General features: G+C 37.3%; 1 protein-coding gene across 6 annotated transcripts in view; it reads left to right on the forward strand.

Annotated features, from left to right (window-relative positions):
- CFAP20DC (CFAP20 domain containing) overlaps window positions 1-15,085 on the forward strand; it is a 270,326-nt gene that overhangs the window by 200,096 nt on the left and 55,145 nt on the right. For all 6 annotated transcript variants that reach the window (XM_059880049.1, XM_059880048.1, XM_059880047.1 and 3 more), the window contains one exon: window positions 8,331-8,392. In XM_059880049.1, the coding sequence (XP_059736032.1) occupies window positions 8,331-8,392 (62 nt within the window). The remainder of the gene's footprint in view (window positions 1-8,330; window positions 8,393-15,085) is intronic.

The following is a 15,085-nucleotide window of genomic DNA, read 5'->3' on the forward strand; positions in this document are numbered from 1 at the left end:
CTCTGTCCCGCCTCTAATCTAAATTGAAGAAAAGCATGCCTCATGTGATACTTTGTAAGCAGATGCCTCAAAGCCATTGTTCCTCTAAGTTATTTCCCGTGACCTAATATCAAGCACATAAGTCTCCTCAGCTTGTTTAAAAAAAAAAATCGTCGCATGCATCCATCAACGTGGCATACTGCAGAGCATAATATTTGGAGAAAAACGAGGCAAAACGCACTTAATAAAATTGCAAGCATATGGTGAAGTTCTCAGACAAGTTATTTATGGTCTTGATTAACCTTGCAACATTTTTTTGTCATTTTCATAGTTTTAACATAACAACAGAAAAATATTTCCTTTACCTTTTAACATGACAGGATTATCTTATCTCCTGTTCTTTAATTTAGCCTTCACTTCTCTCCCTTACCCCAAAACGTCTAGCAGCTTGATCATGGAAAAGCAGAGCTTCTTGTGCTCGGTGGCAGTTCATTTCATCTGTGGTGTTTTCCCGACTCTAGTGCATAGCAACAGCGCCACCCAGAGGATAAGGTCCCAAGTTTCTAGGATCTGTTCCATTCCTTGGCTCATAAACGTTATCAGTGTTTTACATGATGGTTGCTGGCTGCTATGTGTACAATGTGTAATATACTAGCATTTCAGGCTCTTTCTAGTTAATAGGTCTTACTTTTTTCTGATCTACAGATTCATTAACTTCTTAGCTCTCTTTGGGTATAATGAGTTTTCTTTTAATCTTCCTGAACTAAAAACAGTAAGTGGTTGATTGTGCTAAGCTGCAGATAAATCAGATGAGCAAGCTGTTCTTTATACCGCTATAGAAATGATATACGAAAACTAATATTGAAGTCAGTGTAATATCTGTGCTGTCAGGAGAAAATATTAAAACGTGCGAGTTGTTCTGTGTTTAATGACTATGAAAGTCACCTCATGAAATAAACTTTTCTCGTTCTTAGAGGATTGTCTGTTTTATCTTATGTTGTCCCAAATTTAGCAATGTGGCAAAACATTTTCTTTGATTTTAAATATATAGTTACATAGACTCATCAAGAAACAAAGGGAGAAAAATCAAATCAACAAAATTAGAAACGAAAATGGAGAGATCACAACAGACAACACAGAAATACAAAGGATCATAAGAGACTACTATCAACAATTATATGCCAATAAAATGGACAACGTGGAAGAAATGGACAAATTCTTAGAAAAGTACAACTTTCCAAAACTGGACCAGGAAGAAATAGAAAATCTTAACAGACCCATCACAAGCATGGAAATTGAAACTGTAATCAAAAATCTTCCAGCAAACAAAAGCCCCGGTCCAGACGGCTTCACAGCTGAATTCTACCAAAAATTTAGGGAAGAGCTAACACCTATCCTGCTCAAACTCTTCCAGAAAATTGCAGAGGAAGGTAAACTTCCAAACTCATTCTATGAGGCCACCATCACCCTAATACCAAAACCTGACAAAGATCCCACAAAAAAAGAAAACTACAGGCCAATATCACTGATGAACATAGATGCAAAAATCCTTAACAAAATTCTAGCAATCAGAATCCAACAACACATTAAAAAGATCATACATCACGATCAAGTGGGCTTTATCCCAGGGATGCAAGGATTCTTCAATATCCGCAAATCAATCAATGTAATACACCACATTAACAAATTGAAAAATAAAAACCATATGATTATCTCAATAGATGCAGAGAAAGCCTTTGACAAAATTCAACACCCATTTATGATAAAAACTCTCCAGAAAGCAGGAATAGAAGGAACATACCTCAACATAATAAAAGCTATATATGACAAACCCACTGCAAACATTATCCTCAATGGTGAAAAATTGAAAGCATTTCCTCTAAAGTCAGGAACAAGACAAGGGTGCCCACTTTCACCATTACTATTCAACATAGTTTTGGAAGTTTTGGCCACAGCAATCAGAGCAGAAAAAGAAATAAAAGGAATCCAAATTGGAAAAGAAGAAGTAAAACTCTCACTATTTGCAGATGACATGATCCTCTACATAGAAAACCCTAAAGAGTCCACCAGAAAATTACTAGAAATAATCAATGACTACAGTAAAGTTGCAGGATATAAAATCAACACACAGAAATCCCTTGCATTCCTATACACTAATAATGAGAAAACAGAAAGAGAAATTAAGGAAACAATTCCATTCACCATTGCAACGGAAAGAATAAAATACTTAGGAATATATCTACCTAAAGAAACTAAAGACCTATATATAGAAAACTATAAAACACTGGTGAAAGAAATCAAAGAGGACACTAATAGATGGAGAAATATACCATGTTCATGGATTGGAAGAATCAATATAGTGAAAATGAGTATACTACCCAAAGCAATTTATAGATTCAACGCAATCCCTATCAAGCTACCAACAGTATTCTTCACAGAGCTAGAACAAATAATTTCACAATTTGTATGGAAATACAAAAAACCTCGAATAGCCAAAGCGACCTTGAGAAAGAAGAATGGAACTGGAGGAATCAACCTACCTGACTTCAGGCTCTACTACAAAGCCACAGTTATCAAGACAGTATGGTACTGGCACAAAGACAGAAATATTGATCAATGGAATAAAATAGAAAGCCCAGAGATAAATCCACGCACATATGGACACCTTATCTTCGACAAAGGAGGCAAGAATATACAATGGATTAAAGACAATCTCTTTAACAAGTGGTGCTGGGAAATCTGGTCAACCACTTGTAAAAGAATGAAACTGGACCACTTTCTAACACCATACACAAAAATAAACTCAAAATGGATTAAAGATCTAAACGTAAGACCAGAAACTATAAAACTCCTAGAGGAGAACATAGGCAAAACACTCTCCGACATACATCACAGCAGGATCCTCTATGACCCACCTCCCAGAAATATTGGAAATAAAAGCAAAAATAAACAAATGGGACCTAATTAACCTTAAAAGCTTCTGCACATCAAAGGAAACTATTAGCAAGGTGAAAAGACAGCCTTCAGAATGGGAGAAAATAATAGCAAATGAAGCAACCGACAAACAACTAATCTCAAAAATATACAAGCAACTCCTACAGCTCAACTCCAGAAAAATAAACGACCCAATCAAAAAATGGGCCAAAGAACTAAATAGACATTTCTCCAAAAAAGACATACAGATGGCTAACAAACACATGAAAAGATGCTCAACATCACTCATTATCAGAGAAATGCAAATCAAAACCACTATGAGGTACCATTTCACACCAGTCAGAATGGCTGCGATCCAAAAGTCTACAAGCAATAAATGCTGGAGAGGGTGTGGAGAAAAGGGAACCCTCTTACACTGTTGGTGGGAATGCAAACTAGTACAGCCACTATGGAGAACAGTGTGGAGATTCCTTAAAAAACTGGAAATAGAACTGCCTTATGATCCAGCAACCCCACTGCTGGGCATACACACTGAGGAAACCAGAAGGGAAAGAGACACATGTACCCCAATGTTCATCGCAGCACTGTTTATAATAGCCAAGACATGGAAGCAACCTAGATGTCCATCAGCAGATGAATGGATAAGAAAGCTGTGGTACATATACACAATGGAGTATTACTCAGCCATTAAAAAGAATACATTTGAATCAGTTCTAATGAGGTGGATGAAACTGGAGCCTATTATACAGAGTGAAGTAAGCCAGAAGGAAAAACATAAATACAGTATACTAACGCATATATATGGAATTTAGAAAGATGGTAACAATAACCCGGTGTACGAGACAGCAAAAGAGACACTGATGTATAGAACAGTCTTATGGACTCTGTGGGAGAGGGAGAGGGTGGGAAGATTTGGGAGAATGGCAATGAAACATGTAAAATATCATGTAGGAAACGAGTTGCCAGTCCAGGTTCGATGCACGATGCTGGATGCTTGGGGCTGGTGCACTGGGACGGCCCAGAGGGATGGTATGGGGAGGGAGGAGGGAGGAGGGTTCGGGATGGGGAACACATGTATACCTGTGGTGGATTCATTTTGATATTTGGCAAAACTAATACAATTATGTAAAGTTTAAAAATAAAATAAAATTGGAAGAATAAAAAAAATAAATAAATAAATAAATAAATTAAAAAAAAAAATAAATAAATATATAGTTACATGTCATAAGAATGAAATCAAATGAATTTAATTTATGGTAAGGAGATAGTCCTACATATATCAAATACATGTATTTCAGGACCACTTTTTCTTCCTGCCATTAACTGAACTGAGTTTGTCATATTTGTTTTGCAAAACTTATTTACTGATTTAAGTAAACCTCTGAGCTAGATTAAGCCCTGCAGCTTACTGATTAAGAGGGAGAATGAGGAATGAGATTGGATGGGTTCAAATTATGGCCCCACTATTTCCTGACTGGCATGACCTTAGGTTAACACTCCTTTCTTCCAAATGATCACTCCACGCTCTGGAGAACAGAAATGCTTACAGAGTCCTATTCCTCCCCCTTTAGATGCAGTTGTTAATCCTATTTCATAGAATTGTGAAAAATTGAAAAAAATGAAAAAGTGAAGTAACTCAGTTGTGTCCCACTCTTTGCGACCCCACGGACTGTAGCCTACCAGACTCCTCCATCCATGGGATCTTCCAGGTAAGACTACTGGAGTGGGTTGCCATTTCCTTCTCCAGGAGATCTTCCCAACCCAGGGATTGAACCCAGGTCTCCTGCATTGTAGGCAGATGCTTTACGTTCTGAGCCACCAGGGAAGTCCAACAAGGATTTAACACAGAGTAGGTGCTCAATAAATATCGGTTACTACTATTATTGTTGTTGTCTTGGTTATTTGTAGGGCTTCCCCTGTGGCTCAGCTGGTAAAGAATCCACAAGCAAGGCGGGAGACCAGGGTTCCATCCCTGGGTTAGGAAGATCCCCTGGAGAAGGGAAAGGCTACCCTCTCCAGTATTCTGGCCTGGAGAATTCCATGGACTGGTCATTTATAGGTGTTCATTATTATTCCTGTGCTGCTTATTGCTGAATTCCAAAATAAAAAAAAAGATCTTTTTTTTTTAACTGGTGCTTTCATGGAATGTTCCCTACCTAGAAGTAGTCGAAAATGATTTACTGCTGCACATGTACAGAAACATATCTATTCCATTTGTGGATGGGGATGTTTGGCTTCAGACAGTTCATCTGTTACCCTGCCTCCACCCCCATCATGTTCAGAGAGCTGTTAGAAACAATTAGGCCATTCTGATGTGTGCCGGGAAAACAAAAAGACATTATTGAAGTGAAAGCTCTGCCTTTAGAAAGCATTAAAAACAAAGTCATGGCAACTGGAATATCTTAAAGGAGTTTTTTAGCTGCGTCATTGCCATAATCCATTCCTGTCCCTGAACGTGATTATGAAATTAGAAGACATGTACATAGAGGGAACTGAGGCCACCCAATTCTGTATTGTACCCCCCTGAAAGCAAGACTTGGATCCTTCCCCAACAGAGTCATTAGCAGTTGGGGTTTATGTCAGTTTTAACAGTTGCATGTATGAGTCAGAATGCTTTACCATGATATGCTATTATTAAATTTAAATTAGCTATTGAATAAAACATTTGCAGGTAAAAACTTAGTTTTCAATAGTAAAAATTAAGTTAAAGAATTGGGTATTCAGACCTGGTTCCACCACCTTGCAGTTATTTTTAACTGGATTTTTAAAATTTACCTTTCTGTCTATTCATGTCAGTAGTCCTTATTACTTCAAAAAGTTTACACTGATTATTTCTCTGTTTTCTTACACTTTAAAAATCACTGAATGTGAATCTTTTCTGTTAGTATATTTTTTTTTACTCCTTGTATCATTGTGTCTGCTTTATAGAAACATGAGCAAACATGGAAGGGCAGTCTGTATCGTCTAAGTGAGAACTCAGTCACAAACCAAATAGCGTTCTGTAACCATTTCTATTCTCCAGAGAGTGGAGTGAGTCATTTGGAAGAAGGGAGTTCCTGCCATTAACTGAACTGAGTTTGTCATATTTGTTTTGCAAAACTTATTTACTGATTTAAGTGAACCTCTGAGCTAGATTAAGCCCTGCAACTTACTGATTAAGAGGGAAAATGAGGAATGAGATTGGATGGGTTCAAATTCTGGCCCCACTAGGGGCCAGAATGTAGGGACAGTATAAAATAGAATTAACAGCATAAAATTAGGAAAATGGAAATTTGTCTGAATAGCAGAACTGTGATACTTAGAGAGTTATTTAAATTCTTCAAAAAGTAAATAGGTGGAGATCCATTCAGTAGAGGCCTGAGTACAGCTGAAATTCTGGATGAATACTAATGAATATATTACTGGGAGTATTTCTACACCACTGTGAGTTGGTCTAGAGAACCTGTTAGGCCCTTTGCTTACTAATTCCTTTTTTGCTGTGAAATAATAAAGCCTAAATCATAGTACTAAATTTTACTTGCAGAATGCTGGAAGTCTTATTTCTCCAGTGAGATCAAATATGTCTTATGATATGTTTTTCCTTCTACTGTTCTCCCAGCTGTTTTTCTTATTACTGAAATGGTGATGTATTGATATTGGTTCAATTACCAAAGTATCTGAGCACATTTAAATTCATGGTGCATCACAGATAGGCTAACTGACTGTGATTATCAGACAGGGTGTTTGATTTAAAGAAACACTTCCAAGAGATTATTTATAGAGAAAGACGGTTTAAAGAATTCCCATCACCCATGTCATTAATATTTTAGGACCCATTAAATTAAGGAATATGTGGAAAATAAGGAATATGTGCCTTTTACCTACAGGCATCATTGCCACGCTGTTTTCTTCAGCTGGGGTCAACACTGTGGGGCCACATTATGGCTGAGAAAACCTTAACATCAACCCCATTAAGTAAGGAAAAAACAGAAGTCCTTCAAATGCAATTCAAAAATGTATACCAAATTCCAAATTGTAATGAAATGAGAATTTTTTTTTTATTTTATTTTATTTTTAAATTTTACATAATTGTATTAGTTTTGCCAAATATCAAAATGAATCCGCCACAGGTATACATGTGTTCCCCATCCTGAACCCTCCTCCCTCCTCCCTCCCCATACCATCCCTCTGGGCCGTCCCAGTGCACCAGCCCCAAGCATCCAGTATCATGCATCGAACCTGGACTGGCAACTCGTTTCTTACATGATATTTTACATGTTTCAATGTCATTCTCCCAAATCTTCCCACCCTCTCCCTCTCCCACAGAGTCCATAAGACTGTTCTATACATCAGTGTCTCTTTTGCTGTCTCGTACACAGGGTTATTGTTACCATCTTTCTAAATTCCATATATATGCGTTAGTATACTGTATTTATGTTTTTCCTTCTGGCTTACTTCACTCTGTATAATAGGCTCCAGTTTCATCCACCCCATTAGAACTGATTCAAATGTATTCTTTTTAATGGCTGAGTAATACTCCATTGTGTATATGTACCACAGCTTTCTTTGCTTTTCATATTAGAATTACATGGTTGCTAACCACATAAAAGAAATACTTTGAGGAGATGTTCAAAAAGAATTCTATCAGATATAATGGAATTTTCTCCCTTTATAGAACAAAGGAAAAACATCGAGTTGCGTTGGAGGCAAGTGTTTAAGGCTTACATGAAATGTAGTTGTTTAGCGATGTTTTGAAAAAGGTAGTAACTTAAAGATTTCTTATGGAGGAGAAAATTCCGATTTCATATTTTTGTTGAATATTGGTATCAGTCAGTTCTTTCGGTTCTGTGATTAATGCTTGAGGTTCTCTTATGCTAGGGGAAACTGACTGCCTTGACCTAAGATTTATATGTACAGTTCCAAAAATGAAAATAGCCATTGTCCTTGCAAATTTAGTAACATTGGGATATAAATATATGTATATGCTGTATCTAATAATGAAAATAGATATTATCCTTGCAAATTTAATAACATTGAGATATAAATATATGTATATTCCATATCTCTGAGTCTCCAGTCTATTGCTGATATTTGCTCTGCAGCATTAGTTCCAGGAGACATTTGGTTTTTTTACACTGTTAACAAAGGAGCAACCTTTGTTAGCAGTGTAAAAACTCCACAAAGAGGAGAATTCCACACATGAACTTTAATTACACCATAGATGCTGTCTAATCCAGTGACTGGCCATTAAAATAACCTCTGCTTTCCCTCATATACCACTTTGTTACTTCCTGGATCTCCCAAACAACCTTCAACTCTTTGTAAAATAAACCTTCTTGCAGGTTGTTTCTCAGGAAAAAAATTAAAGTAGTGAGAGTGCATGATACATAAAGAGCATTATGCTGATTATTGTCTCAGAAATGTTTTGTCTTTTACAGCCTGTCAACCAGGGCCGTCACTATCAGAAAGAAATGAACCCACCTTCTCCTTCTAACCCCCGGTAAGAATCATTAATAAGCTAAATTTAATTTTTTTTAATTTAAATTTATTTATCTTAATTGGAGGCTAATTACTTTACAGTATTGTATTGGTTTTGCCATACATCAACATGAATCCACCATGGGTGATTATTTAGGGATTGACTGTCCATTTTTCTTGGTTTCTTAAAATTGTTTTCCAAACTTCTGAAGAGCTTGCAAAGTTGGCTTTTGTTAGAAGTTTAGTTTAGTCTACTCTTCTTAATCAAACTATGTTGTCATGGCTAATAGTATAACTAGATTTATATGGCACTTCTGCCTTTTACTAGCTGGGGGACTTTGAGAAAGTCCTTTAAGTCAAAGTAATTCAGGCATAATAATTACCTCAGTTGTATTTTGAGAATATATGAAAAATCCTTAGCACATTTCCTGGCAACATAACAAACTCTCTTTAAGTGTTCATTTACTCAGTATTATTCTATTTGCATGGATATTTCATCTTAATAGGTACTTGATGTTCAGTGCATTTTAGACATAAATCTTTGTATCACCTGATGCTTTTACGTTCATCAAGATAGCTTATATGAGTTCAAATGGCTGTTCTCTTTTTCATAATTTCAAAGTTCATAATCTCAAAATAATTTCATTATTTCAAAAATGTCATTGATACAAGTCATTTGTCAATATAGAAGAACCTTATTTTATTAGGCTCATTAGAGATAAGTGTATCTAAATTCAAGTTTTGAAATATATATAATATTATATGGGTTTTTAAAAATAATTAAATAAACTATTGACAGTTTATCCATATAATTCAATATCACTTTATTACTGTTTATTAAATACTAGGAATTTACTGAAAACCACCCTCAGCATCTTAGTTATTACAGTACAACTCATTATCTAAATGCTTCTCATTATCAAGCTCTCTCATCTGAGTGAAACAGACAGGAAGGATTTGTTAAATAAGAATACAGGGCTGTACCCTGGAAGCCAAGGGCAGCCAGGCCTCAGGAGGGATCTGTATAGGGAACTAGAAAGCAGAGAGGCAGGTAGGCAGTATCCTACACCCCATCTCTGTTTACTTCTTCCTATCTGCTCCATTCTTCCAAGCACCAGCTTTCTTTACTTCTCAGTCACATATGGCTATCTTGAGTTTACATATTACAGTTCAGAATAATGCTGAGGCTGACAGTCTATGCCTGAATCGCAGTTCCTCCTTTCCTGGAGAAAGAATATGGTTGGCCTAGCTTGGGCCAAGTATTCACTTCTGGTCCAATCAGCAATGAAGAACCAACCAACCAAGCCATGTCAAACTAACATGGCTACCAGAAAACCATCTACATGTTTTACAGGACTTTTAATGGAGCCCAGAATGTTCATAAGTATTCTTTATTAGTAATCTCTTCTAAGTGTTTCTGGTTGTCTATATACTCAATCTGTCTTTCTTGCATGTTACCTAGTAGGCAGAATTGTCACTATCATAAATAGATATAATAAGGAGTTGAAAATTGAGACTGTAATTTCAGTGTATATAGAAGGATGTTTATTCTTCAGAATAGTTCTCTCTTGATACGTGAATATGTCTTTCCTAATTTGCAGCTCATCTAGATTTGACCAATAGACTATCTCTATATGAATAAACTTTCAAGATAGCTGGAAGTCTAAGTGAAGTCGCTCAGTAGTGTCCAACTCTTTGCAACCCCGTGGACGGTAGCCTACTAGGCTTTGTGGTCCATGGGATTTTCCAGGCAAGAATACTGGAGTGGGCTGCCATTTCCTTCTCCAGGGGATCTTCCCAACGCAGGGATCGAACCCTGGTCTCCTGCATTGCAGACAGACGCTTTACCATCTGAGCCACTAGGGAAGCCCTAACTTTGGTCCAAATTATAATAGTCAGAACTTGTAAGCTGAGTAAATGAACATGATAGAAAGTTATGTTAGAAAGTGGAGCATTTTGTTTCAGTGAAAGGAAAACAGGGGCTTAGTTTTCATCCTACCTCTGCTACTAACCCAGTGTATGATCTCAGGTGAGCCTCTCAACCTGTTCAGACCTCATCTGATAACAAGAACACCCTCATGTGTAAAGGAAAGTATTTCAGTTACAAATTATCTGGGGTTACTTCCAGATTTATGAGTCTGTGACTTTGATGGGACTCATTATAGACTTTCCATATGAAAACCAGTTTTACTATTAAAGGGAACAGTGCCCTGTATAGGAAACATAGTTCATAATGTTGAATATATTAATTAATGTTTAGGTGTGATAGTGTATGATTTTAAATATCTCTTTTAAAATTTGATTCCCAAAAATAGAATATAAGAAAATTCACCAACTAAACAGACAGCATATTTCATTTAACCAATTAAATGTTTGTTCATTTAGGAAAAATTAATTACACTTTTGCATAATAAAACTAAAAGTCAAATTTCAAAGCAAAAAATCAAATGCCACCAATCCCATTTTCCAGCAGGTTATTCACCAGTCCTAGAAAATTATATAGCTGTTCAGAAAGCCTACAGATTACATGGCTTAATTCTTTGCTCATAAATGAATCCAGTAGCTTGGAGAATTGGCAAAAAGGCATTATTGGGCCATAAATAAAGAAGATGATAAAATTATGAGGTCAGCATGCTGCTGCTGCTAAGTCGCATCAGTCGTGTCCGACTCTGTGCAACTGCATAGACAGCAGCCCACCAGGCTCCCCCGTCATTTCCTTCTCCAGTGCATGAAAGTGAAAAGTGAAAGTGAAGTTGCTCAGTAGTGTCTGACTCTTTGCGAACCCATGGACTGCAGCCCACCAGGCTCCTCCATCCATGGGATTTTCCAGGCAAGAGTACTGGAGTGGGTTGCCATTGCCTTCTCTGAAGCAATGATTCTTAAGATTCATCTTTATTATATTCCTTATAAGTATCCCATGCTTTAGACCCTAAAACACCAAACTTTAAAGTTAAAATTTAAAGTTAAAAGATACTGATAATGACTACTGAAAAACTAAGAAATGGAAAGATAAGTCTCTGAGTCTGCCCCCTTAGATACACAAGCATGTAGCTTGAATCTTGAAAGCTTGGTATGCAGAGGCTCTGAACAATACGTGAGAAGCAGGTAGGCCCTTCACTTCCTGAATTAAGTGCTGTTGTGATCAAAATAATGCAAACATAGTGGGGATGGGGAACGTGTGTCTGTGCAGGTCCACCAAGAGAAGCATGTGATGGTGCCCTTTGGGAGGTAAAATGGCCACATTAGTTTCAGTGAAATATCTGCAACTACTCCAGAGACTTAACATCATATGTACTCATACCCACATGAGTCAACTTTCAGTTAGCTTTACTAATGTAACAGAATAACCAATATCCCTAAAGTCTTTTATTTACTTTTTATCCTGGAAAGACTTTTATTTCTGTACCATATTTACCTTCTTAGTTTTATGTGTTGATGAGTAAAATTAAAGATAGTATGCAGTCCACAAATCAGACAAATTTGTGTTTTGAAAAGTAATCTCTAGGGTTAAAATGGCTAAAACACTGCATATATTCATATATTGGTTCCCTCTAAATAAAGCGTTCACTTGCACTCATAGGGCAGTGCTTGACATTGGATGCTGTGGGATAAAATGGTAATCCTTTCCTGAAATGTTCACAGTCTAGGGACTGAAATACACATGGTTCACCTCATCTCTTTGTGTGTTTAGGTTTGCAGAAGTCACTCTCCCTTGCTTTGGTAGGCGTGAGGGGAGTGATATTTTCCATTATTTTTGCCTAACATACCAATTGATACTTAGCATCTCAGTTGCTGGGGCCCTTGCCTCCTTTGTTCACCCACACTGTCTCTTGGGGCACTGACAGCCTGTTATGACAAGATGCAGAAAGGGCTAACATAATCTAATACAATTTACAGGAGTGTTGGGTAGGAGGAAACAATTTCACAGTTCATTCATATTGAGAAATGTTTCCTAGCATGTAAACTTACATGCTGCCATACTGAGCAAAATGGATGCTGTTCACAGTCTTCAGTCATTTATTTTAAAATGCCATCTATTGGTTTGTAGGGTTTAGAGCTGTCCCTCAGGCACATCTATTTATGTGTTTATGTAGATTCTTCAGAACAACTCGAGATATTTTTGTTCAGGGATGGGTTTTATAAAGTAAGCTGTGATTACATTCTGGTTGTCTGTTCATATGGATGGAGTCAATAACCAGTGTTTCGTTTCAAATGATGATCACATTTGCTGTTTTTACAAGTCATAAGAAAATTAAAGAGGAGGGAAGGTAGTCAAAGGCTCTGTAAGGTCTCAAATGTTTATAGAAATAAACAATATGGAAAATAATTCTAGACTGCGCAAACAGTCATGAATGGCATGGTTTTCTTTCTAAAGTGTTTGCTTTATGATTTAGCATTTATCCATAGTTTTCAAAATGTCATTGCAGATTGTGTTAGGGCTTGAATCCCTTGTAGCCTTGCCACATGTTTGTGTGATATGAATGTGCTTATAACTATAATTATCTGATAAATCCCTGCAGACTTTGACAGATGATTAATAACTGCTGACCTCAGTTCATGCTGGCTCAGCTGGCCTGACTGAGGCAAGCTGGCCTGGCACTGTAACCTACAGGCGCTGCTCTGGGCTGACCACAATGGCTTCATTTTTCTTTTCTGTCCAATTGTCGGGACTCCGCCTGGTGAGCTTCTCTTCTCGTGCTTAAGGTTTTTTCCCCCCACCAACACAAGAGAGAGAAAATGTATAATAAATAAATAAAATTAAATACAGAACTTGAATGTCATGTTTCTCTTTAAATGATTAAGTTTGAATCATTTTAAAACAAGTCATATTGGAATATTCCTCCTTAGACCAAAGCACCACAGAGGATTTCCTGATTAACTGTGCACACAGTTTCTCTAAATGTAATGTCATTGCTTTTTTCTTACTATCTGTATTTTGGGATTAAATCTTTTTTGCTTTATTTTGGTTTTATCACCACAATATTTTATTATGAAAAAAAATGACATGTACAGCAAATTTTACAGGTAGCAGTCATATGTCCTCACCTAGAGCCTACAATTAGTATTTTATTGAAATTTTTAATCACCTATCTACTCTTATGTCCATCCACCAATCCACATAAGTTTTGATCCATTTCAAAATAAATTATAGATACCAGGACATTCTTTCAAGCATTTCTGTAGTTTAGTGAAGTCAGACAGACCCAAATTTGAAAGCACTTGACTTCTATCAACTTAAATTTTCTTATCTCTACATCAATGACATTGAGTGTTTGTTTACTTTATGAAATACTCAGATAATGCTTTCTGTGTGCAACTCAAAAATGTTGTCTTACTTCATCCCAGCAACAATCCAATGAGGTGAATTGTTATTAATCCCACTGTACAGATGCGGTTTCAAGAAGTTAATGAGCTCACTGAAAGTCACCCTGTCAACAAATGTCATTGCTGAGAGCTGATTTCAGACTCCTTGACTTTGGTATCTACACTTTTAGCCACTACACTATGCTGCCTCCCACAGCACATACTTTAGCATTAAATCTTAATGATTTGTTTGTAAAACCAAAGGCATCGTTTTTACTTTCATCATTTCTCTCGATAGGTTTACGTAGGAAAAGCTATCAATATTAGTGCCCCTCATTTCATAATCCCCTTCCCACAAATTCACACCTGCTTCTTTCAAGGGGGTGACTCTCCATACTGGGGGTCCCTTGGTGGCTCAGATTCTGGTAAAGACTCTGCCTGCATTGCAGGAGACCAGGTTCAATCCCTGAGTCAGGAAGATCTCCTGGAGAAGGAAATGGCTCCCCACTCCAGTATTCTTGGCTGAGAAGTCCCTTGGACAGAGGAGCCTGGAGGGCTACAGTCCATGGGGTTGCAAAGAGACATGATTAAGCTACTAACACTTTCACTTTCACTCTGCATACTCTGAACCCTGGATCTGAGTTCAGCTCCTTGACTGAGGAGCCGTCGCGGTGTTCCCCGATGCCATGGGGATGGGGTGGTGCCTCTCCTCCCTGTGGTGCTCAGCACAGCCTGACGGGGTAAGGGCTCCATCACAATGTACATTGAGGGAGGGAACAGAGAGGCATGCCCAGATGCCATGAAGAGATGAAATTCTGCATCCTGAATGTTAGCCAGTTACGTTTCAAATATTTTCCCTCATCCTTACAAGAGTTGCCCACTTCCCTTTCTGCAAATAGAAGGACAGTGGCATTGCTTTGTTTACTCTCAGGATAAAATTGGGTTTTTGTGAAAGGCTCTTGTTTGGACAAAGTTTAATTTTCATGCATGTTCCACTCCCTGCCAACCTGGAGAGCCATAGACAGTGATAACCATTAGAATGGCCCTAATCTTTAATATATAAAGTATATATAAAGTGTTATTTATACTGTATCTTTAATAGTAGTTTCCAATACCTTCTATATTCTAATGACTTTCAAAATTATATGTCCAATCCTGCCTCGCCTCTGAATTCCAGACTCATCTGTCCAAGCTGCCAATTTGACAGATGTCCAATCCACTGAGATCTCTAATGCGTACCTCAAATCCATTGCAAAACATAACTTTGTTTTCTTTACCTCTGCACATCTGTTCTTTCTTCAGTTTTCTCCATCTCAAAAATGCCACCTTCATCCCCCTTTTACTCAAGCCAGAAACCAAGAGCAATACCTGGTTTCTCTCTCTAACCCCATGTTCAGCCTCAGCAAGTAGT

This window comes from Bos taurus, chromosome 22 (assembly GCF_002263795.3).
Source record: "Bos taurus isolate L1 Dominette 01449 registration number 42190680 breed Hereford chromosome 22, ARS-UCD2.0, whole genome shotgun sequence".
In the NCBI taxonomy this organism is placed as follows: domain Eukaryota; kingdom Metazoa; phylum Chordata; class Mammalia; order Artiodactyla; family Bovidae; genus Bos; species Bos taurus.